The 23,960-nt window shown below is 38.1% G+C and overlaps 3 protein-coding genes across 38 annotated transcripts in view; all 3 read right to left on the reverse strand.

Annotated features, from left to right (window-relative positions):
- Nucleotides 1–192: 192 nt before the first annotated feature.
- On the reverse strand, nucleotides 193–1,525 carry LOC128257076 (uncharacterized). Of its 2 annotated transcripts, XM_052987879.1 has the most exons (4): nucleotides 1,253–1,506; nucleotides 865–1,187; nucleotides 512–808; nucleotides 300–440 (listed from the first exon to the last, which is right to left on the reverse strand). In XM_052987879.1, exons 1-4 carry the CDS (start codon nucleotides 1,383–1,385, stop codon nucleotides 438–440), a joined length of 756 nt encoding a protein of 251 aa, XP_052843839.1. In that variant the 5' UTR covers nucleotides 1,386–1,506; the 3' UTR covers nucleotides 300–437. The 2 variants fall into 2 exon arrangements, with proteins under 2 accessions (XP_052843838.1, XP_052843839.1); XM_052987878.1 differs by having other exon boundaries at nucleotides 193–808; nucleotides 1,253–1,525.
- Nucleotides 1,526–1,958: 433 nt separating this feature from the next.
- Nucleotides 1,959–3,074, reverse strand: LOC128257343 (uncharacterized). The gene is made up of 3 exons (XM_052988318.1): nucleotides 2,881–3,074; nucleotides 2,503–2,816; nucleotides 1,959–2,446 (listed from the first exon to the last, which is right to left on the reverse strand). Exons 1-3 carry the CDS (start codon nucleotides 3,017–3,019, stop codon nucleotides 2,132–2,134), a joined length of 768 nt encoding a protein of 255 aa, XP_052844278.1. The 5' UTR covers nucleotides 3,020–3,074; the 3' UTR covers nucleotides 1,959–2,131.
- Nucleotides 3,075–3,622: 548 nt separating this feature from the next.
- Nucleotides 3,623–23,960, reverse strand: part of LOC128257920 (protein phosphatase 1 regulatory subunit 12A) — a 31,490-nt gene continuing 11,152 nt past the window's right edge. For 5 of the 35 annotated variants that reach the window (XM_052989175.1, XM_052989178.1, XM_052989173.1 and 2 more), the window contains exons 6-21: nucleotides 23,432–23,611; nucleotides 23,168–23,281; nucleotides 22,561–22,651; nucleotides 21,412–21,792; nucleotides 20,692–20,793; nucleotides 20,485–20,622; nucleotides 19,755–19,971; nucleotides 17,603–18,445; nucleotides 16,310–16,454; nucleotides 16,006–16,248; nucleotides 15,304–15,401; nucleotides 15,070–15,132; nucleotides 8,686–8,828; nucleotides 8,530–8,620; nucleotides 8,014–8,100; nucleotides 5,905–6,978 (exon numbers count right to left, since the gene is read on the reverse strand). In XM_052989175.1, the coding sequence (XP_052845135.1) occupies nucleotides 6,862–6,978; nucleotides 8,014–8,100; nucleotides 8,530–8,620; nucleotides 8,686–8,828; nucleotides 15,070–15,132; nucleotides 15,304–15,401; nucleotides 16,006–16,248; nucleotides 16,310–16,454; nucleotides 17,603–18,445; nucleotides 19,755–19,971; nucleotides 20,485–20,622; nucleotides 20,692–20,793; nucleotides 21,412–21,792; nucleotides 22,561–22,651; nucleotides 23,168–23,281; nucleotides 23,432–23,611 (3,053 nt within the window). In that variant the 3' untranslated portion in view covers nucleotides 5,905–6,861. Of the gene's footprint in view, nucleotides 4,869–5,904; nucleotides 6,979–8,013; nucleotides 8,101–8,529; nucleotides 8,621–8,685; nucleotides 8,829–9,285; nucleotides 10,544–11,272; nucleotides 12,082–12,569; nucleotides 12,706–15,069; nucleotides 15,133–15,303; nucleotides 15,402–16,005; nucleotides 16,249–16,309; nucleotides 16,455–17,602; nucleotides 18,446–19,754; nucleotides 19,972–20,484; nucleotides 20,623–20,691; nucleotides 20,794–21,411; nucleotides 21,793–22,560; nucleotides 22,652–23,167; nucleotides 23,282–23,431; nucleotides 23,612–23,667; nucleotides 23,846–23,960 lie in introns of those variants that run through there. The other 30 variants (XM_052989186.1, XM_052989184.1, XM_052989209.1 and 27 more) reach the window with 28 other exon arrangements.

Here is a 23,960-nt window from a genome sequence, read left to right on the forward strand (position 1 = left end):
CCCCCCAAAAAAACAAGTGAGTTCCATTAGCTGATGATCAATACTGCCTAAGTTCGTGTCCTTGAATTAAGTCATATTAAAAATGGTAAGATCCCAATAACGATTAATCAGCAGTAACTAATTGGTAATGTAGCGTGATTAGTATTTCAAATTTATTTAATGATTATTAAAAGATTGTTTACAATTCTTAGAATTTAAAAGCTTTTAGAATGCCTTTTCTGTGTTTATTAGAGATTTAGTTGGAGGATTGCGAAGCAGGTGTTGCAGTGGTCGCACCTGTAAAGTCAGAAGCAACCGTGGAGGAATCATTAGCGGTTGAATCGGTAGCGGAAGGAGCAGACGTAGAAGAATCATCCACTGTAGATGCATTAGTTGAATCAGTTGCGGATGGAGCAGGTGTGGAGGAAGCGGCTGCAGTAGACGCATCCGTGGAAGAATCACTATTTGTAGAATCAGTCGAAGAATAAGTGGTTTGAGGCGAAGTGGCACTAGTGGTCGTGGTTGTTGTTACCGAGCAACTGGCAGGCCTGGTGTCCACACATTTGCTGGTGGTTGAGTCAAAGAAGGGCTTCGTTGGGGCACAGGTCATGTAGATGGCCACCCAGTCGGTGCCCGATTTCTGGCAATACAGATAACTGTTGCACGTGGAGTCGTCATTATATGGGACATAGAAGTAAGAGGCAGTGTTGCTAGTTCCGCCATCACTGCAAGCCTGCTGCTTTTGGGCTGCACTGGGCGTTGTCGGCGGAACAGCTGTAGTGGTGATGGGCTGGTATACAGTGTTGCTGCAAGTTTCGGTTACGCCCACCTTTAAGAGAATTAAATATTATTTAAAATCAATTTATATTACCCCACAAGACTTACAAAGTCGGCGGCACAAGAAGGCACACAGATGGTGTCATACGTAGAGAGTGCCTGGATGACACAAATCTCATCGGAATCACAGTCGTAAACATTGGAGGTGAGTAGAACTCCGCTTGAGGAGCAACGGGCATAGGATGTTCTGCTCACACAGGCGTATTTGGCGTCATTCGAGCACTCTTCACACTGGGCACCGTTTGCGCCAGAGGATCCACACACGTCCAGGATAGTTGAGGTCAAGGCAGAGCTAGCCACACACACATCTTCGGAATTGGAGCAAACGGTGCCCGAGGGACACTCGATTACTTTTCCAACCGGAGCGTTTTCTAGGGGCACAGATATAATTAGTTTTAAATAACTCGGGGTATCTATTCAAGGATCCAGGACTTACTCATGCAATTCTGATAGGAGGTCTGATTGTGGCAGTACACATCGTTATCCGACTGGCATGTTTGACAACTTTGTGCCGTCACAGATGATGCTCCCAATGCCATAATGGCCACAATTGCGATTATCCTCTGCATGTTTCTGTAAAACTTTTCGCGCTAATGTTGCTCAATCTAAATGAAGAACTGATATGAACTCAACCACCGATCTGCTGTCTTATATAGCAGACGAGCTTGCTTTGCTTCAACCTTCAACTGTTTATGAGTCCCTTTCTTGATAATATTTTTTAGGCAAATTTGTTTCCGTCTGTGCCTGCCAAAAATCTACGATCATAAAGGTATTAAAGCATTCTAAAAGTGACGTTATTGCCTATCAGCAAATGACAGCAACATGCTTATTTAATGTACTTCATACCGAGAATTACTGTCTATAAACGTAACTCCTATACGGCTTTTTTGAAGGTTTATAGACATTTCTCTTACTTTTTGTCACAGGTTTATATTATGATATACAATAATAAAAGTTAATTTAAAATTAATAGTTTATATACAAAATATAATTAAGTGGATTTGATATGAAACGCATTCAGCTATAAAGATCAACTATCATAAATTTGACTTTTTATAAATTATAAAATGTAAACTATCCTTTATGTAAACATTGTAAGCAAAAAACACAAACGTTTATAAAAAATTTTGTTAACATGTGGATGATATTTATTAATTGTATATTTTACCATTTCCTGTCGAATTTAAGTAATTAAAATAAACAAAATTTTAAGTTACAATATGAATTTTACACCAAAAGGCTTGTTCAAAAATTTCTTTACAATCCGGTTTTATTTAAACAATAATGCATGTTCAAAATATCCTAACTGGTCGATTTAGGCGCAAGTAGATGGTTTAGTTGCCACACAAACGGATTTGGCAGAATCGTAGAACGGTTTGGACGAAGTGCAAGTCATATATACAATGCTCCAGTCGGTAGTTCCACTTCTTTCGCAGTAAAGATAACTGCGGCAGGTAGTATCCGCATTGTATTTTGTGAAGAAGTACTTGGTGGTGGCAGGAATGTTAAGATCCGTTGCTGCCGCACTGCAGGCACTTTTTTTCTGTTCCGAACTGGGTGTTACAGTAGTCGGAGCCTCGGTTGTCGTGGTCGTGTATTCGCTATTGCTGCACGACGCTTTCAGATTCAACTGCCAATAAATTAAAGTTTAATTCAGCTCATAAGAAATTATTTATGAATACCCACAAATTTACTGGCGCATGAGGGCACACAGATATTGTCGTATTTATCCAGAGCTTCTGAGACGCAAATCTCATCGGTGTCGCAATCATAGATATTTGAGTTGATTAAAGTCGTATCAGAACACCTAGCGAATTGATTTCTGCTGACACAAGTGAATTTCTGAGTTGTACACTTTGCACATCCTGTTCCACCTCCAGAGGTGCCACACACATCCACTATATTTTCAGGCAATTCGGAACTTTTTACACAAACGACATCGGAATTAGTGCAAACTGTTCCTGTGGGACAATTTATCACATTGCCAATGGGAGCGTTTTCTGGATGGAAATGGAATCTTAAGGGTCAGCATTGTAGACTAATGGACATCTGTTCTGGACTTACTTATACAATTTCTATATGAAGTCTGGTTGATACAGTAGACATCGGTGGAGGCCAGGCACTTTTCACAATTGAGAGTCACCTCAACAGCTAGGCCACATGATAGAATGGCCAAAACTAGTATGATCAATTGCATCTTCATGGGGAATTTAAAATGACGACTGCCTCCTTAAACTGCAGAATACTTTAATGACGTTGTCCAATGCAGTTGCAGTCTTATATAGCCGACAAGCCAAAGCTCAGAGAAACTATACTTTTAATTATGCTTGTTTGTCTATTGTGATAATGCTGTTTGATATTGCCATAATTTACACCAATAAAGTAATATTAAAGCTTTTCGAGAGGCGAGGTTAAAAAAAAAACAAAATGGATAAATATAAATTGATTTTCTTTATTTATTTTACCGAACTAATGATTTTTGTTATTACCTACAATGTAGTTTTATTATTAATTTTGTAATGATTACAAAATAATGAATACAAAATTACCAAAAGGTGGCAAATTAAAATGTTCCCAGAAAATTTGTCATCTTCAATTAAAGTTAGATCTTATCAGTAGTAAAATAAAAAATAAATAACAGTTCTGAATGCTGTCAATAAAAATATAAACCTTGAATGCGAGATATCAGCGTCAAAATAATTGACAGTTTTTTATCTAGAGAAAAATAAACAATTCCGAGAAACACCAGAAGACGAAGACCCATTCTATTTATCCTTGGAAAGTCCAATGAACAACAACATATAAATTTGCTTGCGATCACATTTATTAAGTTTCGTATTTGAATCAAATTTTCTTAAATATTTTCTCACACAATTTTACATATTACACAATTCACGTTTTATGTTTGTTTATGCTTGATTATCGTTTCCATTTACGAGTAACACAAAGTCTCTTAAGCAAATTTAATAAATAACAGAAATATGCGTATGATCATTTGTTTCGTTATAAGCGAAAGTAAAATATAGTACGATGTAAATGTATATAATACGTTTCGAAGTGAAGGAGAGAACTAAAAGTGTGCTTAAATTAAGGTACTCAAATAATAGAATTATTAGTGCATCTGGTTGTAAAACACATCTTGATCTATAGATTAGCGCCATGGAGCTTTAGCAGCGAAGTCTCCTTAGTTTATGGGTACACATGCTATAGCATTTGATGGCCTCGCCGATGCCTATATATATTTATCTGCAGCACTAAACACAATTACAATTGGATGATTTTAATGATTACACTTAGTAAGTTGACGCGTGGGCTCGTTTCGACACATCTCCGGACGCTCTCAACTGGCGGTCTGGGTCCTTGTCCTTGGTGATATTACACATTGAAATGTTGAACTTATGATTCTTTTGCTTTAAATATATATTATGTAATGTGTATATATAATTTATATATGAAAAAATATATATATATATATATTATGTATCATGTAGTTAAACTAATCTGTAATGTAACTAGGGCTCATTTGATGAATATGTTCTCAGTTTGTATGTAAAGGTTTTTGTTTTTGTTTTTCATTTCATTTCTTACGATCTTTTTATCGCGTATGTTTATGTAAATATAGTTAAGCTTGATTTGTGTAAGTTTATTAATAATTTGCTCTATTTCGTATATAAAATTTGACCAAATACATAAGTTTTTTTTTCTTTTATATAAAAACGAACGAAACAATTCTCAACGATATTTGAAACATGGTTTCACCTAATTCTTAAGGGTCTAACACAAATAATAAATCAATTTAGAAATTTTCACGCGAATATCCCGCTTTCGCTTACATCGCTTTTTGCTTTAACATTCTCATTATTTTTTTTTTTTCAGCCTTTTTGCAGCTGGTTAATAAAGTAAAATTGTTGCTTCTCGATGATATAGGTTCTCAGACACACATACACTGAAAGTAAAACATAATTTCATTTACTTAATTTGCTAATTACTCTAATCAACGCGGCGTTCTCCTCCTTCAGGCGATGATTATCCGACTTGTAGGCATCAAGTTGCTGTTGAACGGATGAAATGAGATCAAGTTAGTTCAAATTATACAGATATCGAAATCAATATACGTTTATGGCAGGGAAAGCACAAGTCTGGGGGTTAAGTGTGCATGGGGCATGCTTCATTAATCTATTGAGGATGCGGTAGCCGCAGCCACAGCAGCAGCAACAACAACAGAAACAACAACAAACAATTAGTAATTACCTAAGAACGGAACTCATCTGGACGGACGCCCTTATCTCGAGAATAAAACCAGATAACATGCACTTAACCACAAAACTACTCTCGAAACATAGGCGCTTGGATAATTGTCTCTTTGCGAAATCTGATTCGAATGTTCTTTATGACGCGTGTCGTGTGCTGTGATAAGCGAGCTATATAGACGTTAGGTCATAAAATGTCGAATATGATGGATCTCATGAATTTGGATGCCTGATGCAAGTGTTCCGTGAACATACACCCACCCAATGTGGCGTATTCAAACAATAAACAGCAATAAGTTGAATAAGAACGACAATGGGCAAAAGTTTTTGTTTATTTCATATATATATATAAATATAACTCAAGATCGGTCGATGGTGTTGTGGTCGAGAACACACAAATGGATAAACAAAGTTGCAGATAAAACTGGTAACAATATTAACAACAAGAGGTATAAATCCATAGGATAGTTTAATAGACATTATTTAAATAGTAGAGTATTAAGTAAGTATTGTTTATATGTACATTCAGAGTGTTTCAAAGAGTTGCTAATGGTCGGTTGATGTAGATATGATTGAAGAAAATTTTAACAAACATTTCTTATTTAAATAAAAATCATAGATGTTAACAATTTTATTAAAACATTTACGTTATATTTTATCTTACTAAAGTAGGTTTAATAACTGAAGTACTCTTTAAGGCGCCAGAAAATGTTCAAAAGTAGAACGAAAAGCTTTCGAATTTCAACAAATCTAAATGCATATTTATTTATAATTTTTTTTTTTTAGCCAAGTACAACCATTTAAAGAAATTGAAAACATCAGTTTGAAACACTCCACGTTACAGTTAATGCTAAAATATATTTTATTATATTCTTTTTTATGTGGTATGTGTATAACAACAAAACAACAGCCAGCTCATAATATATGGGGCGCAGGTTCTTAGAATGGCTCAATTCAGTGTCAGTGGTGGGGCATTTACCGTCAAGCTTCCAGCATCACCAAATAGATCACTTCGCTCTCCCTGATGTTCGACTTCTGCAGGATACCCTATATATATATATATTGCCTCCATATATCCTTGGGCCGCAATTCGCTGATGCTGTTAGTTCATTTATTTATTTTTTTTTTTTTTTGTGGTGGTGGGGGCTTGATGATTGATCTCGTTGGTTTCGATGAGCTTTACTTTGATTCGAGTGTGGGCTTAATTTTGATTTATAAGTACTTATCAACCGTACAGTGGTCTGTAGTTTCCATACATGATATAGTTCGTTACAATAATTACTTTATAAATTCGCAAACATTTTCCCCTAACGCATATTTAGGTTACCAAAAACGATCAAGCCGTGAGATTAATATTTTACTATTTTAAAATTAACTACTTTTGAAGTTTGCGCTTCTATAAAAGGGTCTGTAGTATATAGTAACTCCCAAGGAGTTTATAGTAATGTTACCAGTGACCAGTCCAAACCCAATGAGCTCAATGTGAACTTAATTTAGCTACGATACATTTAGTTATTGTGTTTTCGGTTATGCTTACATATCCATATAATATTCGTAACGACACCGATGTGTGTTAAGTATTGTATAAAAGAATCTAGAGCAGGAAAAACATCGATGATTATTGATTATCGAAGTTTACCTGTAGGAACATCGATGTTTTTCCAGCTCTTATAGAAAAGATATAACGATATTCGCGACATTGTGCTTGTGAGCAAGGGGGCGTGAGAATTTTTATTTCTTGGGTGTGTGTATATGGGCTGGTGTGCTGGGCAATCTAAATGCTTTTGATCTGCGCCTATTTGGTCTTGGCCAGCTGACTCTGAGCCGAGGTGGTCAGCTTGGAGACGACCCGCGTGAGGGCCCGATTCTCGGCTCGCAGACGATCGTTCTCAGTCTTTAGCTTCTGCAATAGCTAAAATCACACATCAAATCAAAAAAAAAAAAAAAAATAAGGACAAGAGCGGCGACGCAAGAAAAATAAGTGGAAAAAACGCATGTTTTTATTTGAGCGATTGCAGAGTATCGATTTTTTCGATAGTTCGATTGTTTGTTCGATCGATGAGGCGCGTGGGAAGAGAGAGAGAGAGAAAAGAAAATCAAATTTAAGTGAGCGTATTGAATGAGAGCGCTTTTGTTTTTAATTTTTTAACAATTAGGTGAGTGCGATTGGTAGACGTATAACGATAAACGTGTAACGTATAAACGCATGGGAACAGTGACCAAAAATCATAAAAGGTGGCGAAATGACAGAGCGAAAGATTGAGCGAGTGATGATTTATTCAGATGATGACAGAGAAACATAATGGTCTGAAGATGAGAACATGTCTGATGTCTGGTTGTTGCTGTTGTGTGATATGAGAAAACGATATAAAACAAATATGCATGATCTGATCACGAGGCGGAGGGTGGGCAAAAATAAATAGGCAACGGAAATCAAAGCGATCGCTTCAATGTACAGCGGGTTGGCACAAATAAATATATACTATACACAGGTCTCGGTAAATCAATTTCAAATCAAATCAAGTGCCATGGCATTCACACACAGAAGACTAGCTAGTCAACTAAGTGTTCTATATGGTGTATAGAGCGCATCTGGCCAAAAAGGTAAGGGCAATAAAAAAATTGGTTAAAATATAAGGGTGAGAGAAACGATTGCTCCAACTCAGTGCAAAGGGGTTTTATGAATTTGGGTTATAAGAACAGAACACAGTTCAAGTCGAATTAATCAAAAGGGGTTAATAAATCAAAATTTCATAGACATGCAGCATAGGTTTTTTTCCAGGGGGAATGTAGGGAAGTTATAAAAACATCAGAAATAAGAAATCATAAGAGGATTAAACCAAAATAGCAATCAATTTCGAGTCCTGTTCTCAGAACACAAAAACAGCAAAACAGCGGCGGCAACGTTTAACGCTTATGATTAGCAAAGGGACACTTTTGTAATTACCTTGAGCTCTTCTTCCAACTCGGAAAGCTTGCGTTCCATAGCTCTTCTTTCGCGTTTCTCAAGTTCAGATAGTGAATTTTTCGTTGTCTGCGAATGTGAAATGAAACAAGATGTTTTGTTTTTTTTTCGGTTTTTTGTTTTTCTGTTTAGAATCGGGTCTTGGTTTTTCTTGTTCAGTTTTGTTGTGTTGTTTTTGGGGTTCAACAGATCGAAAATATATAAGTACATATATATATTTATAAACGAGAGCGGGGTGTAAAGAGCGAAAGAGAGCGCGAGCAGTAAGCTTCACATGAGGGGGAAAAAGAGGCAGCGAGGTGAGGTTTAAATGTGATAAAGATATATATTTTAGTGGTTTCCTTTTAACTAAGTTTATGGTGTTGCGTGTTGTTTTGTTGTTGTTTACTGCTGGCAGTTTGACTTTTTTGTTTATATTTGTTGTTTTTTTGTCCTACTTTTAGGTTATAGTGGGCTGATGTGGGCGTGGCATGTTAGGAGCGTGTTTACTGTACTTACGGCATTGGCGAATCTCTCGAGCGTTGCACGTGTCTGCACGGCTTCATCGTCCTTTTGCTTGAGCATCTGCTTCAGCTTATCGTTCTCCAATCTATATGTCAAATGAGATTGTTATGGTTATATAATTAGGGGCTCCTTTGAGAGGGCTATACTCACTTGGCAGCTTCCCAGAGCGCCTTGTAATCAATGCCATCGCCATTCTCCGCCTTGTCGATACTGCTGGAGCTCTTCGATTCGCTCGTGGTGGCCGTACTCGTGGTGCTGCCCAAGCGGGAACGAGATGTCCGCTCACTGCCACTCTGTAAGGTAAAAAAATAAACAAAGCCATTATAGTAATAAGTAAGTGAAACGATAAATTCAGGACTCAAGATCTAAATTAAAAATAAAACACGTAGCTTGAATTTTCCGACTGCTTCTTTCTTCTTTTACCTCTTACCTCTAAAGCAAAAAGTCTTTAAGCAACGCTAGGATGTTTTTTTTTTTGTTTTTCAATAAATAAATGTTAAATAAAATAAATATTTTGATGTCTGAATTTTTTTTATACTTCTAAGTCTGAAATTTTTGTATAATTTTAATCTGACATAAGGTTTATTGTTCTTTACTATATTCTTTTTTGTTATTAAAAGGTCAAATAATTTTTTAAATATGATTAAGATAAATTTTAAAATATCAATGAGTATTTTTCTACCAACAACAACAGCAGGTTTTTTTTTAAACACATATATGTATATCCACTTAACCAAAACACCTGCTTACTTCATATCCCTCACTCTTTTCCGAGGAGGCACTTATGGATCGCTGGGCGGCACTCTTTGAACGCGTGCGATTACGAGACTTGCGCTCCTGTTCCCGCAGTGAGTTACTCCTTGTGGCTGCAATGGCCGCCACAGTGGCTCCGGCACTGGTAACGCCATTGCTGGTCGACGATACACCACCGCCATAAGCTGCATTCAGGCTACTATTGGATGCCGACAGGGATTTGGTTTTCAGCAAACGGGAACCCTTGAACGAGTTGGACGAACTCAAACCCGGCGACTTGAAGCTGAGCGAGGCGGTGGTCACACCCTTGTCATAGCTGCTCGAATAGGGACTGACATAACGATCGCTGGCCGAGTACGAAGATCCCGCCGAGGAATAGGAGCTGGGATTATACCTTGAACTATCGTAGCCACCATTGGTGCCTGTTCCATTGGAGGCGGAGGCGGATGCGGAGGACGACGAAGTCGATGAGACGGTGGACAGAGAGGAGGAGAGAGCAGAGGCTTTAGACTGGCCATAATTTTGGCTAATATGCTTGCCCACCACCAGGTGGCTATGGTAATGGTGACCTCCACCCGAAGCCAAAGCCGAACCCGAAGCGGATGATGCAGTGGTGGGCTGCAGCTGCAGATAGTAGCGATTGCCCTGGTGCGTTTGCGTTTTAGTTGCTGGCATGGCATTGGCCACCGAAGCTGCTATGGATGGAGCATGGGCATGGGCATGGCATGTGGAGGCGGATGAGGTTACAGTCGTCGATGATGGCCCACTGCTGCTTGCGGTTGGCTGATGGGAATGCTGCTGATTCGAATAGTGGTTGCTGCTGCTGGTGAACTGCTGATGATGATGATGATGATGATACTTGGACGCCCCGTAATCGTAGCGACTGCCCGCATTACCATAAGAACTCCGGCCAGTTGCTCCTCCGCCGCCGTACAAACTATCCCTTGAACTATAGACACTGGCATAAGGACTCTGGTAACTGGACGTCCCACTGCTGCTGGGGAAGTAGCCCGTGCTCAAGGGACGACCAGTGCTGCCGGAACTGGTATAGCTACTCCCATTGTAGTTATATGCTCCCGATGAGCCACTCGAGGGAGCCATTCGCGAACTGGAGGACAGCGAACGCCGGCGACTGGCCAACGGCGCCTGGGTGCGTGATCTCGAGCGAAAGGACATCTCGCTGATGGAAGCTATAAGGAAATGGCCCCCATTAGCTTGCCATCTCGCCTGGCACTTCGTATTTCAATCGTCAATGCTAATGTGCAATTACGTTTAAATGGTTCAACCGAAAGATACATGACTTGCATGCCCTTTCCTAACAGAGGGGATTTTCCAACTGGCCATAGATTTGCATAGCTTTTGTGCCCAAAAAAAGTTAATAAACACATTTATAAAAAAAAAAAAAATTTTATTAACTTTGCCTACATATTAATATAAACAAACAATTGGTTATTACTCAAGGTAAATATATTTAAGAAACTGCGTATCAAAGCTAAAAAATAAAGACCTCCTCTTTCTACCACAGACGATTTTATTAAATTCTAATTCAAGATTTAAAAAAAAAAATGATAAATCTTAAAACATTATTATCAAAATTTTTTAATAAATCATTAAATCGAACTGAATGTTTTATTTCCTGCACTTAAAAAGAAAAACCTTTCATGAACATTGACAGCTGCCATTTGAAAGTCTCTTTGAACTTTAATTTGATTTCGCTTTCAACATGTACATTGTACATATATAAAAGAAAATGTATCAATCGAACAAGACCCCTGCGGATTATCCGCAATTGAAGGGCATTTAAACTTCGATTCTGATCGATTTGTGTTCCACTTTTAGACGCGCACACAAAAGGCAATTACAATTATAATCAATGCGAACTCACACAAAATGTTCATGAATTTGGCATAAACAAAAATAAAGGAAAACAAACAACTTTTGTGTGTGTTTACATGTGTTTATATCACGCGGTGTATATACTAACACTAGGGATCTTTCGATATGGAGAACGCAATATTGACATGTGGTTCGGGAATTGCTATTTGGCCGTGCACCGGGAAAACCAAATATGACGTCAAGGCATAAATTTTGACAATTTTCATGTCGGATTTCGACGTGTGCTACCCCCAATGGCTGGCAGTGGACTTTGCGGATCTCGACGGGATGCTCTTCATAGGATTGAAAACACATACAAAACGTGATATATGGGGCCGACTATCCCGCAGCCGGCCTGGTATTTATTTGTTTCCCTAAGTTGATGCCTCTCATCCTCCGCCCACGCGAAACAAACAACAAACATGAAATCGACCGTCAGACCAGAAAACGTTTTTCTCTTCAAGCAATTTTCCAATGCATATAATTTATGACGAACCGTTTCTGTTTCCTACTAGATTTATTCTATGTATCTTTTTTTTTCTATATATATATGACATGACTCTATCTATAGGACAATCACACATGAATGAAGCGGCATTTTAAATGTTTTGCCTTTTGCAATAATTTTCCTCATTTATGACTTCTGTATTGTGCCAATTTAAACATTAAGCTTGGCTAATATCACATAAAAAAGCGTAAAAACGAAACGTTTTAAAAATACGATTTTCTGTTGTGTCATGCCGAAGATAAATGAACTAGCCGGGTCGCGAGGGCATCATAAAATGGATTAGGAAATGGAAATAAATTGCCATAAAGGATAAATTAAAGAAGAAATCATCATAACAAAAAATTGCTATAAAGTTTTAAAGGTAACTAAGTACGCATATTGATTTTAAATAAACAAATACAAATTAAACACTTTTAAAAGCTTGTATTCTAAAAATGTAAAGCATTTTTGATTTAAAATTGTAATTGTTATTTCATTTTACTGAATAAATTTTTTGTTATACTTTGACATTTAAACTAAGCACGTTCACGCAATTCAAATTAAAAACTTATCAAAATAGTTGACCATATTTGAAGAAGCCACCTGAGAGAGAATCAACTTGAAATGTCCAAATATTATGCGCAGTTGGCCAAAAAAGGCAACGCGGAGCGATTTCATCGACTAAAAAATCGAGCGAACTTGTTGTGGCTGGCAGTCAAATCATCTAAAATCATCAACTTCGGTTTGGAAAATCCCCTCCGGCCACGATGCGATCCCAGGGGTAAACTGATCTAAGCGTATTGCAATTCATTTTTTTCCCCCAAACAATTCTTTGACACGACGTTCGACAGGTGGTTTGCGGTTTTTGGTCTCTTGTTGCACTTGACGTATTGAATTCTTGAGTTTAATTGGGATTTACATTAAGATTTAGACTTGTTTGATTGGATTGGATTTGATTAGCTTGGTTTCGGATGATCTGAACTGAATCGAACTGAGATGATCCGCTGTGCTGGGCGCACAAAACTCAACTGTGCCGCTCGCAGGCGATTTGAAATGTTTTATTTGAAAGCGAACGATCGGAAATAAACACAGAAGAGCAGCCAAAGAGCAGGCCACACACCGAACTAAGAGCAGACTGAAGAGAGGAAAAGCCGGAAAAAATAAACCAAATCATCTTCAAATATTTTTAACTCAAATATGAAAACAAGAAATAATAAGAGCAATGAAAGGAGCCAAATTTTCACTTGAAATTGCGCACACAAAAAATGCGCTGTTCGAGTTTTTCACCTGGTGGGCCACGTCTAAATTTAGTAAATCGCACACGTATTTGGCCCAATGTCCGAGACGCAAGACTGTTAACTATGCTGGGGTCAGAAAATCAGGGGAACACACAAGAAAAGAGAGCACCACAAACTGGGCCAAAAGGCGAAGCACAGTCATTGACACATGACTGCACCGAAACCAAAAAGAAAATATAGCTCGAGCATAGACAAAAAAACTATTTCTGTTTTGGGGTTTAAATTTAGCGTTGAATGCGCGACAGGAGAATCCAATTTGGGGAGTTGGGGGAGCTGCCTGGTGCCGTTTTTGCTCCCCCTTCATAACTGGGCCAAAAACATTCCCCTCTCCACAGAGTTTACACTTTCGTTGAATGCATTTTCCGGCTATAAATACCGAATGACGATCCTTTTGCCGCAGGGAGAATGAGGAAGCAAATGCCTGCAAACTGTTATAAATTTAGCCACACATTTTCTCGCTTTTTCTGCAAAGTTCAACGTACGTGTGCCAGCTTTTCTTCTTATTATTATGCGGTTCTTTATGTTTCCTTTGGTTTGGTTCGTGCCTATGTAATTGCCCAATTTGTTACAGAATGCAAACTGTCTACAAAGACGATGAAAGTGATTTTCCCCAGATGCATTTGCAAAATTACAAAACAAAAAAAAAATGTACAATGCACACTTGACATCGTCAATCAAAGAGCGTCAGATGGTCTGCCACCTTTTTAGATGGATCGCCTGGGGAAAATGCCGAAAAGTGCATATTATTAAATAGTTTACAGTTAGCCGGTAAACCAGAAAACCAGCAGTTAAATTATGAAATTCTTGGAAAATGAATTTCTTAAAAATGGGATTTCCACAACTTTTCTGAGGTATAAAACATTTGTAGACATCGTATTACATCATTCACTTCATGGAAATGTGTATTTCAGCACAATTTCAGACAACTAAATTACCAATTAAATTCACTTTTTACGATTGTCTATATTGGGCAATAAAGAACAATGAGAATGTATAAAATTCTTTATTAAATATTTCAAACAGAGTTGTAACTCATCAGATAAGTTCATAATATTAAATCCATAACGAAACAATTTTAAAAACGGTTTTTATGTATTACAAAATGTATATTGTGCTGTCATAAAACTCGTTTAAAATATCCCAACGTTTTTATTACTGCCATAAAACTTGTATAAAATTGTAGTTATATATCCCAAAGTTTTTATAATCATGTAAACCAAAGGTTAAAACTGTACAACGTAGATTATACCTTTAAAGTCCCTTTTAATTTTTTTTAGCTATTAAAAAAATTAATTTACTGATTTCTTTATATACCTTAGATATTTACCAATTTATTACCTATTTACTTTTTTGATGTAACCTATTACCCCTTATGAATGTAATCTATAATAGTTGCTAATCTTTGATATATATCAATGCTACACCAAATATAAGATTTATGGTGCTTGTTTAATTGTCCAATGTGCAAAACAATTAATAACTTTTTGTAGAAACAAGCAAATCGCACGTTAATGACAAGATGCACTCAGAAATTGTGCCAGTTTTTAATAATAGGCGACACCGGTGCTGACACTTGCTCAGATAAATTGTTAACAGGTTCGTTCGGGGCAGACTCGCGATTTCTTTGGACGCAAATTGGATGCGCACTAATAGTTCTGACCTCGGCCATGAAAGGATTTGCAGTTGCCTTGCACTTACACTTAAATTCCCACACGAAAATTCGGAACCCACAATGCCACGTGCGCACTTTCAAAGTGGCAAATCATAATTTCGTTTTTGGGTCGACTGCTAATTGGACCAGACATACGATGGGGAAAATATTGGGGCAAATAATTTAAATAGAAGGCAGACACAGGCACAGGCACACTAAGCTACTTTCAAGGACGCTACTTTGTCGCTGACTAAAACTGTGACAAGGTGTGACGAAGGCAAAGGCAAAAATATAGAAAGAAAGAAATAGTTGTCAGGTGTGCAGCACGGAAATAAGCAGCTGACAAAAGAATTCCAATTACTTGCCAAAGGTGTGAAATATTCAGTGATATTATTGCTTCTGCTGTTGTTGATGTTGTTGTTGTTGTTGGTAGCTAACATATGCTAAGCACTTAACATCAATGGACTCACCTCCTTTTCCTTCTCCTCGTTGTCGTTGTTGGACGATTCGTTCTGTCGCTCGGGATCCAGTTCCTGCAAGCAGAACAAAAGAAATTTTCAATTAAGCATTTTTCTAATATCCCGGCTAATTGGCAATTTTCGCTAAAAATAGTTGGCATACAGCTCTCGGGCCATGGCTCATTTATTCTGACAAACTGCTTGGCAATTAGGCACACAAATGATGTATCTCCGAGCTATACTTACATCCATATCGATGTGCACCACGCCCGTTGATCTGCGCTTCGGTTTGCGTCGTCTCTGAATGACGGTCTGTGTGCGATTATCGTTCTCCTTGTCGTTATCTGTCAGATACCAAATTAGGAATACACAAATAAGTAAAGGAGTTAAATATATTAGAAAATTCTTCTTTCTACTTTTAGACCTGATTTATTATTGCTTAACTTAAAGATCTACCCCAAAGTCTAGTTTTAGTTATTGTTTTATTCAGGTATGTTCATAGGTACTATAACTAACGTATGTTTTCAAAAACTTTTAATTATCTAATATTCATTTAACAAGAATTTTTTTTTTTGTTAAAGATTTTTATATAATTGTCGATTAAAATTTAATTAATGAATTGAATAAAATAAACTTTGACTTTTGACCAACACATACATACATTTGAATAGGATCAGAACTTTGTTTTACTGTCAAAATACTTTTTGAAGAAATTTGTATATACTTGGATAAGTTTTCGCCATATTTACGCCATCAGAAAGTACTTTGCAATCCAATTTAATTATGGCACCATTATTTAAACAAAATAATGTTGCACTTTTTAGCGATAAGTTGAAATGTGGATTCAATATGAGGGCTTTTTTAAATTAAAATACGGTATTTCCTTAAGGGTCCTCGTTCTTTCTTTGTTTGTGGCTTTAATTCTACATGTTCCCGACTTGTCCTTACCCTTATCGTCATGGTTTGACGTGGCACTAGTTGCCGTAGCCGCTGCATGATTGGCACTGGTTGCAGACACTGAATTGGAGGTTGAGTTAGTGGTCGTGGCCGCTGCTGCATTTGCCCCCGTTGATGTTGCATTCGTTTCGTATTTACGCGCTGATGGAGTGACATAGGCACTGTTGTTTGTGCCCTCACTGGGCGCGGATACAGGGCGACCCACCGAGTTGAGCGACTGATTGGATGCATTTACTGAAACAGGAAGCACAAAATTAACATTTAACCCAAAAGTAGAGCAGCTTGGATAACTTACGTGCATTGGGACCACTGCTGATGCGCCGCTGGACACCAGTTGTGGTGGATAGATTAACGGCTGCCATCACTGCCGGAGCGCTGGGTATAATGGTGCTGTTGTTTGGCGGATATGTGCCACCGCTGGTTATGTCCTCCAGTTTGAACTGCACGGAAATATAACCGATTACTATGTGTTCAATGCAATTTTAAAATCACTTTTTGTTAGGTATAAAGTATATGTATGTATGGCTGTTTCTCTATAGTTGTCGTTTTGGTTTGGTTTGTGTGCAATGTATTTGTTCTTACAAGAAGCTATGCCGTGTCTCGTATCATTCGAATGCAGCGGGAGTTAGTTTATACTAAACATTTAGTAGTAATCAACAGGAATCAGACACCATTTGCATTTAGGATCCATCAGTTAGAGCCCGCAACCCATTACCTAAGCTAAGCAATTTCTGTATTTCCTTGAACCACTCGATTAAAGTAAGTATTTAATTGAACGAAAATGTAGATGTTTATATATTAACATGCGAATATAGATGGTTATACATGTTAAACACAAATTTTAAGCAGTAAGTAATAAAAAATAATTGTTAAAAACAATGATTTATAAATGCAAGCATCTTTTGCATCATTTATGTAAATATTTATGCACCAATGTTCCTCAGCCGAAAGAAAAAGAAATTTATGTTTGACTATATACATATGAAACAAATGGAAATAAATAATTGACTTTAAAAAATAATACATACATTGCAGAATAAGATAATGATTTACTTAATGATGCAGTTTCTGAGTTTTTGAGTATACATATCAAGCATAATTTGAATGAGCAAAATAAAACATGAACATAAGCAAATGCCTAAATACAATTAAATTCTTAAAATAATTATTTTAGGCAGTAAACACTAATATAAAATACATATTTGTAAAAGCAGATCACTTGTAATAAATTTATTACCCTTGCTAAGCAATATGATTTCTTTAAATGTTGTTTAATATGCGTTAATATGGCAGCAAACTAAAAATATGTTGATATCAAATAATGACCTTAAACTACAGTTTTAAAAGCAATATAAAAACGATGTGGTTATTTATGAAATCGGCCAAGGCAAGGGCAATTTCGTAGTTCTCCATTAATTATACACACACTCTAGTCAAAATAAGTCCATGCTACACTTAAAGATTAACAAAATTGTTTATGGCGCTCACGAATTGGGCAACCAATAGAAAAATCGTCTTGTCATACTATATATTGTGGATTAGGCTATCGGAATCGCTTAGAGGGCTGAGTTGGGTAGTGTGGGCATACCTTGGAGCCGGCATCGAATTTCAGGCGCCAAGAGGGACGCCTTTCCGCTGCGGAAGTAGAAGCAGCACCACTCGCACCACCTGCACCACCACCTACTCCTGTTCCTCCTCCTCCCGCGCTGCTGTCCGTTGTGCGTCGGGCGTATAGACTCAAAAGCGAGTCGCGGGCATTGAAGTCCGGATGCGAGGACACGGGCGAGGCGGTATCGGACTTGGTCTCCGATTCCTGACTGCTGCTGGTCAGACCCCGCTTGTCCCGCAAGCGCACTGGACTCTCGAGGGCAGAGGGTGTGGTGGCCACCGAAGACGATTTGATAGTTTCTGTGCTGACAACAGCAGTAGCAGCGGGAGCGGCAGGAGCTGGGATCAGTGGCAGATCCGTGGGCCTAACATGCGGTGGCTCCTCTTCGCTGGAGCTTTTGGCAACTGGGTCAGTCTTTTGTGGAGTCTTCTCTTCTGATCCGGCATCTGGGAGCTTATCCCGGCGGGGCATTATCGTATAGCTGGCACTGACCACCGACTGATCCTGATCCCCCTCCGGATCACTGTTGGCATCGCCATCGCCCTCGCCCGAAATGGATCTTTGCACCGGAGCGGATAGGGTAAACGTAGCTGTGGCGTCATTTAGGCTTTGGACAACTGGAGGATTGGAGACGGTGGTGGTCACCACCTCCTCGATCTCCGTCTCATCGGTGGCCGTCGTTGTGGTGGGTATTATGGCTGGCGGTGGTGTGGTGGGCGGTGGTGGCGGTTGCGACTCGTCCCGCGGCTCATTGCTGTCGAGGATCAATGATGTTGATGTTGTGGTGGCTGTGGCGGCCGATGATGCTGAGCTTGTTTCGTTCTGTTAATAATATTAGTTCGGAACAAATAAAAAACAGTTGTCCTCAGTGGCAATGGACGCGATTGTGTTTCAAACAAAAATCAAAAAGATCTCACTATATATACATATATATATATGTATATGTAAATATCGATTGCATACTATAACGATACTAAGGGTGACCCGGTGACCCGGATTACGCATGCAAATGGGACATGCAAAATGATAATCATCAACATATTCCATAGACATACAGTTTATTGCTATACAAATTATAGAGCCTAGTAAGTAGAACGAAAACTGAACATAGAGATAACTTATAAACTGTAACATAAATACGAGTCGGAATGGTAATAACGCTATGGTCCACTGATATGCAGCTGCTTGAGACTGATATGCCGATGATTGGAAATCATAAAAATAAAGCTACGCTATAACGAGTACTCAACATTGATGGGGCGGGGCGATGACGTGGGCGGGGCCGGGTCAAGGGGGCGTGGCAGGGCAGGGCAGGGCGGAGCGGAGCAGGCCGAAGGCGCCAAACGCAGAAACTGAACTCAACTTGATTGGTTAAGTGTGATATTGCGATCGATCACGAACGAATAATCAAACAAACGGATGGCAACGTACGCTAAATGAGCACTGATTGATCGATGAGACACTGATTGAAATGATGACAGCTTAGGGCTGCTTTTTTTTAATGGGGTGAGACAACAGAATGCAGCAGATTCAAAATCAATTAAAGGTCTCTTTTACTATATATCTTTAAATAAATCAATGTTACTAAAGGCGTTGTCAGCCCGTTGAAGCACTTGATTTATTTACTTTTTAAAATACTTAACAGTAAAATGGTAAAGTATCTTAGTGAAGGTTTTTTTTTTTTTTCAAGGTGTATAGCATACTTTTAAGGGCATAATTTGTAACCTGTTGCATTCTGCTTACTAAATGTTATTTTCTAAACTACAATCACTATTTTAGTACATTTTTCACTCACTCACACAGGCAATTAATGATGTGAAAGTGCTTGTGTGAGTGAACATAATCGAACATATAAACAGAAAAAGGATATCCAAGAAATAGGGACACCATAACCATAAGCATTTGATTTTTCGGTTTTGATTTGGTGTGTTTTGCTCAACGTTTGAGTGGGTGTGATAACTGCATGTGGACATCGTGTATGGATCCTGCAATCCCATCTAAGGTTACAGGTATGATCTACCAATGGTTTTATGAAGAGAGCTTCCTCAAGTGTGGATGTTTTGGTTTGATTTTTGTTGTGATTTCGTGGATGATGCGGTTAGAGCATCCATTTGGACACTGGACTACTTACGCCGCTGTTGCTGATGGTGTTCGTAGTGGTGGTGCTGATATTATTATTATTATTGTTGTTGGCCATGCCCATGTTCTTCTTTTTGACCAACTCCTCGGCACTCTTGATCTCGTCCAAAGTTACGCCTTGGGTTGACCGACGAGTCTCCCTCACGCGCTTGGCATGTGCCTTCCGCTGCGTTTCACTCTCCTCATCGCGCACCGGTGGCACAAAGGATCTACAAGTTGGTTGGGAAACAAAGATTTAGTTTTAGAAAAGGTGTGTACAACTAAATATATAAAAACAAAGGGCTGAAGAAATGTTTTCCCTTCGAAAGTAAGTAGCAACACATCGAGCTGTAATTACTAAAATAACTTTGGCATGGCACTTATTACCTTATAGACAATCAAGTCATATAAGAGCTTAAATTTAAAAAACTAATACGTTAGTTTGCAAAGTTGAAATGGATTTCTCAAAAAAAAAATGTTTTAAAAAGTTATATTTTATAATCAGACAACACCTAAACTTAAATCACATATAGTTTTTCTTGGATTAGACATAACCTTAATACAATTAAAATGTATTTTGATATGAACACTTCAAGAAGCAATATCGTTTTCCCCTTTATACTTCGTTGCTTATATTATTTTTGCGTTTAACATGCTTTTATGGGATCTGAAATCGGGTTAGCAGCTGGCTAGCGGGGTTAGCTCAACATCAACGAAAACAACAATTAATTCTCGCTCATTACTTGAAGAAGTTTTTAATCATATTGCTGGTGGACTGTTTGGGCGGTGGCGGCGGTGGCTTGGCACTCTCCGCATCGCTGACACTGGCCGTGGACGAGCTGCCATTATTGCTCTTTTCAGCTATTTTCGCTGAAACTTGGCTAATCGATCGACAAGGGAGTTTTTAGACAAAGAGTTTCATAATACTATTTACCACGAACTAAACTCACCTGCGAATTGGTGGGGTCTGTACAGTTGTCGATGGTGAACTGAGCGCCGTATTTGCCGTAGCTGCTGTACTGGTGGGCGTGGCAATCGTAACGGTCGGTTTCCTGGGGGAAAATTAAAACAAAAATATTTTAATAAAGGGTTCATAGCTCAACTGGGAAAACAGCCAAGAGAGAGTAGACGACATTGGTGCGTGGCCTAGGAAAATATGTTAAAAGTTTGGTGCAATGAGTTTGGGTTCTGAAGGTGTAGACGAGAAGAAGCTAAGCAAAAGCACAGTTAGGTTAATAGTTACAACAAATTTGGTTGGTGTTAACAGCTATGAGTAGGCGTGGCCCCTTAAACTAGATCAGATTTTCAGACTGGAAAGAAGTTACTTTATTTACTAGCTCTAATAATATAATGAACAATATAGTGATATGTACAAAACTTATACTTATAAACTGGTATTTATATTTTGGATTTAGCAGTTTTTGACTAGCTTAAGCGCTAATTTTTTTTTTTTTTAGTTTAAACTTATTATGATAGTATTTTACTTTAATCAAAAATAACAATATTTTAATATTTGGCTCTTTTTTCAATTAATTGTAGATTAAATGAAAATAAAAATTAAGCTTATTATAGTAAAAATTATAATTTCTAATCAATTGCAACTTTTACATAATTCAACTAACAAATCTGATCTAGTTTCGTTTTTGGGTCGTGTTGTATGCAAAACAAACCTGTAATACATTGAGTTATCTTTGAGTGAGGCCGATCTTTGTACGCTATATAATTGATTTGTTGCCGATGCTGCTGCTGCTGCTGGTGGTTTTTGTTGTTGTTGTTGTGGTGTGCTTGTGTTGTTGGTGTTCGAGTAGTTGGTTGTTGTTGTTGTTGTGGATGTGCTTGTTGTCATTGTTTTTGTTGTGCCAGCAGCATATCCCAATAGCAGATCGCTTTTATTGTTGTTATTGTTGTTATTATGATTGTTATTGCTACTTAGATTATTATTGTTATTGGAATTATTGGCAGCAGCGGCATTAGCATTCGCATTCGCCGGCAATATGGGACAGGAATTGGCCTTTATGCGTGCCCGCAGCTCATTGTACTTTTGATAGAATCTGTCATTTCGGATTTGGCGTTTTTCGAGAGATTTTTTGAGCGTTTTTACAGGCGGTTTTCGAACGTTCGTGCGGGCGTAGAGGTGAGCGGGCGGGCGGAGCGAGCAGGTGGGCGAGCGGGCAGGTTAGATTTCGGGATAAGCGTTTTGATGAGTTTGTTGTATTTGGTTGGTTGTGGTGCGTTGGTGATACAATTGTTTTTATTGTTTTACGTTTATTTTGAAGGGTGGGGAAAAAAAATAAAGCAAAACAAAAACTTTAAAATCAATACAATATTTTGTTTTCCCCTATTTATGGCCTTTTGCAGTAAACGCTTCACTTTGCCAAATGCGATGTGGTGTTATGGAAAAAGCTCATTATTGGAAAGCTTGTGATTAATGGAGATTCACCAACGGAACGAAGCTTTCCCAGATCATGATACCACCAGGGGTAAATTTAAACAATTACCCATACAATTTGTTTTTATTTGGGTTATCAATATTTGTATTCCGACAAAAGGCTGTATGACTGGTTAAACATTGGAGTGTGAGTATGTGTGATAATGATAAGCAAATGCAATCGGCCAAAGTGAAAAGTAAACTGCAAAATCAACCAATAAATCAAGACCTTTCGGTGCAATTTGGCCATTCAATGTTTGTATGTATGTATATATATATATATATATACAATATATAAAACATCATTATAAATGTGGGTTAAACTGTGATGCGATTGTGTTTTTGTGTGTGAGCGGCACGCAATGTTTTATTTTATTTGGATTCAACTCACTTTTGATCATTCTCGAAGCTTTGCGTGCGTCGCAAAATGACATCGTTGGCGGTTTCCGAGCTATTGCTGCTAAGCTCTCTATCAGGAACTTCTGCAAGATGATTATCATAATGAATAATACTATCAGATTCGATTATTGGTATTTAAGTGCAGTGCATTTCAGAGCTTTCGCATAGCTGGGACTTTTAGTCGCCCGCAATTTTTAACTCATTAGCTATTAAAGTAAAAATATTATTTCCAAATGTATTCATTAAACTAGATGAGATCATCTTGTAATTGATATATTACAATAAACTAAATTGTGAATAGTAATCTTCAATAATTCCTAAACTAGTATTTTAGTTATTGAAGTGTTTAAAATATAATTAACAAAATATATTTTAACAAAATGCTTCTTTAATTTGTTAATTGATTTAACTTGCCGTCTTGAAATTAATTTTATTGTTTATCTTAAGCTTCTACTTCATTTGAAGTCCTAATCTCAAATAATTACTTTACTAATATTGTTAATAAATTAATTTAATTAATATAATATACATTAAATATGTGTTATTTTTTGGGCCTAAGCTTCTTAAACACACGTCATGAATTTTTTAGTCAGACTTACGATTATTAGTGGGACTGTCGTTGGGTGTGCGTGGCAGCTTGCGTCGCCAGGGCGCCTCCTCCTCGACTGGATGATCGCCTGCATGGATCTGTTGATTGGGTTTGACGTTCTCAGCTGAAAGAGCAATGGATAAACCAATTTTAGTATACAAATAAAGACTCAAACACAACCAGGAGAAGTTTAGTGGTTTATAGACGGGCTAAAACAGACAGGGCTCGACGAGGAACTACTCCTCAATCGGGACGCAAAACAAATGCCGACTACCTTCGCTCTCGGAAAGACTGGTCGAGTGTGAGCTTTCCGTGGAATCGCTCAGCTCTTCTGTATCGCTCTGGCCCCTGGCCACCACTCCTCCACCACCACCATCATCATCATCATCATCATCATTAGCAGCGCTTGGAATCAAAGTCTCTGCTTCGGCAGCTTCACTTGAGCCACTGGCTGCTGCAGTGTGCGTGATTTACAAGCAAAGACAATACACAAATACAGAGAGAGAGAGAGAAAGATACACTATACAGATACAGAGAGAGAAAAGAGGGGTTCTACTGATGGATGATCATGATCATGAAGGCAAATTAAACAAGACAACGTGATCTTGAATGACTAAAATACGAGGGGCAGTGGCAAATGTTTTACGATTAAATGCTCCAACAACACAAGATTAGCGCGCATGAGAACCTAAACAGGACAACAAACAGGACGAACACAAGAGTGTGTGTGTGCGAGAAATCAAAGAAAGCTATTCGTTTATATTATGCAGATAATTTAGATAATTCTAAATCGGGGCATACGC

Source organism: Drosophila gunungcola, assembly GCF_025200985.1.
Source record: "Drosophila gunungcola strain Sukarami chromosome 3L unlocalized genomic scaffold, Dgunungcola_SK_2 000002F, whole genome shotgun sequence".
NCBI lineage: Eukaryota > Metazoa > Arthropoda > Insecta > Diptera > Drosophilidae > Drosophila > Drosophila gunungcola.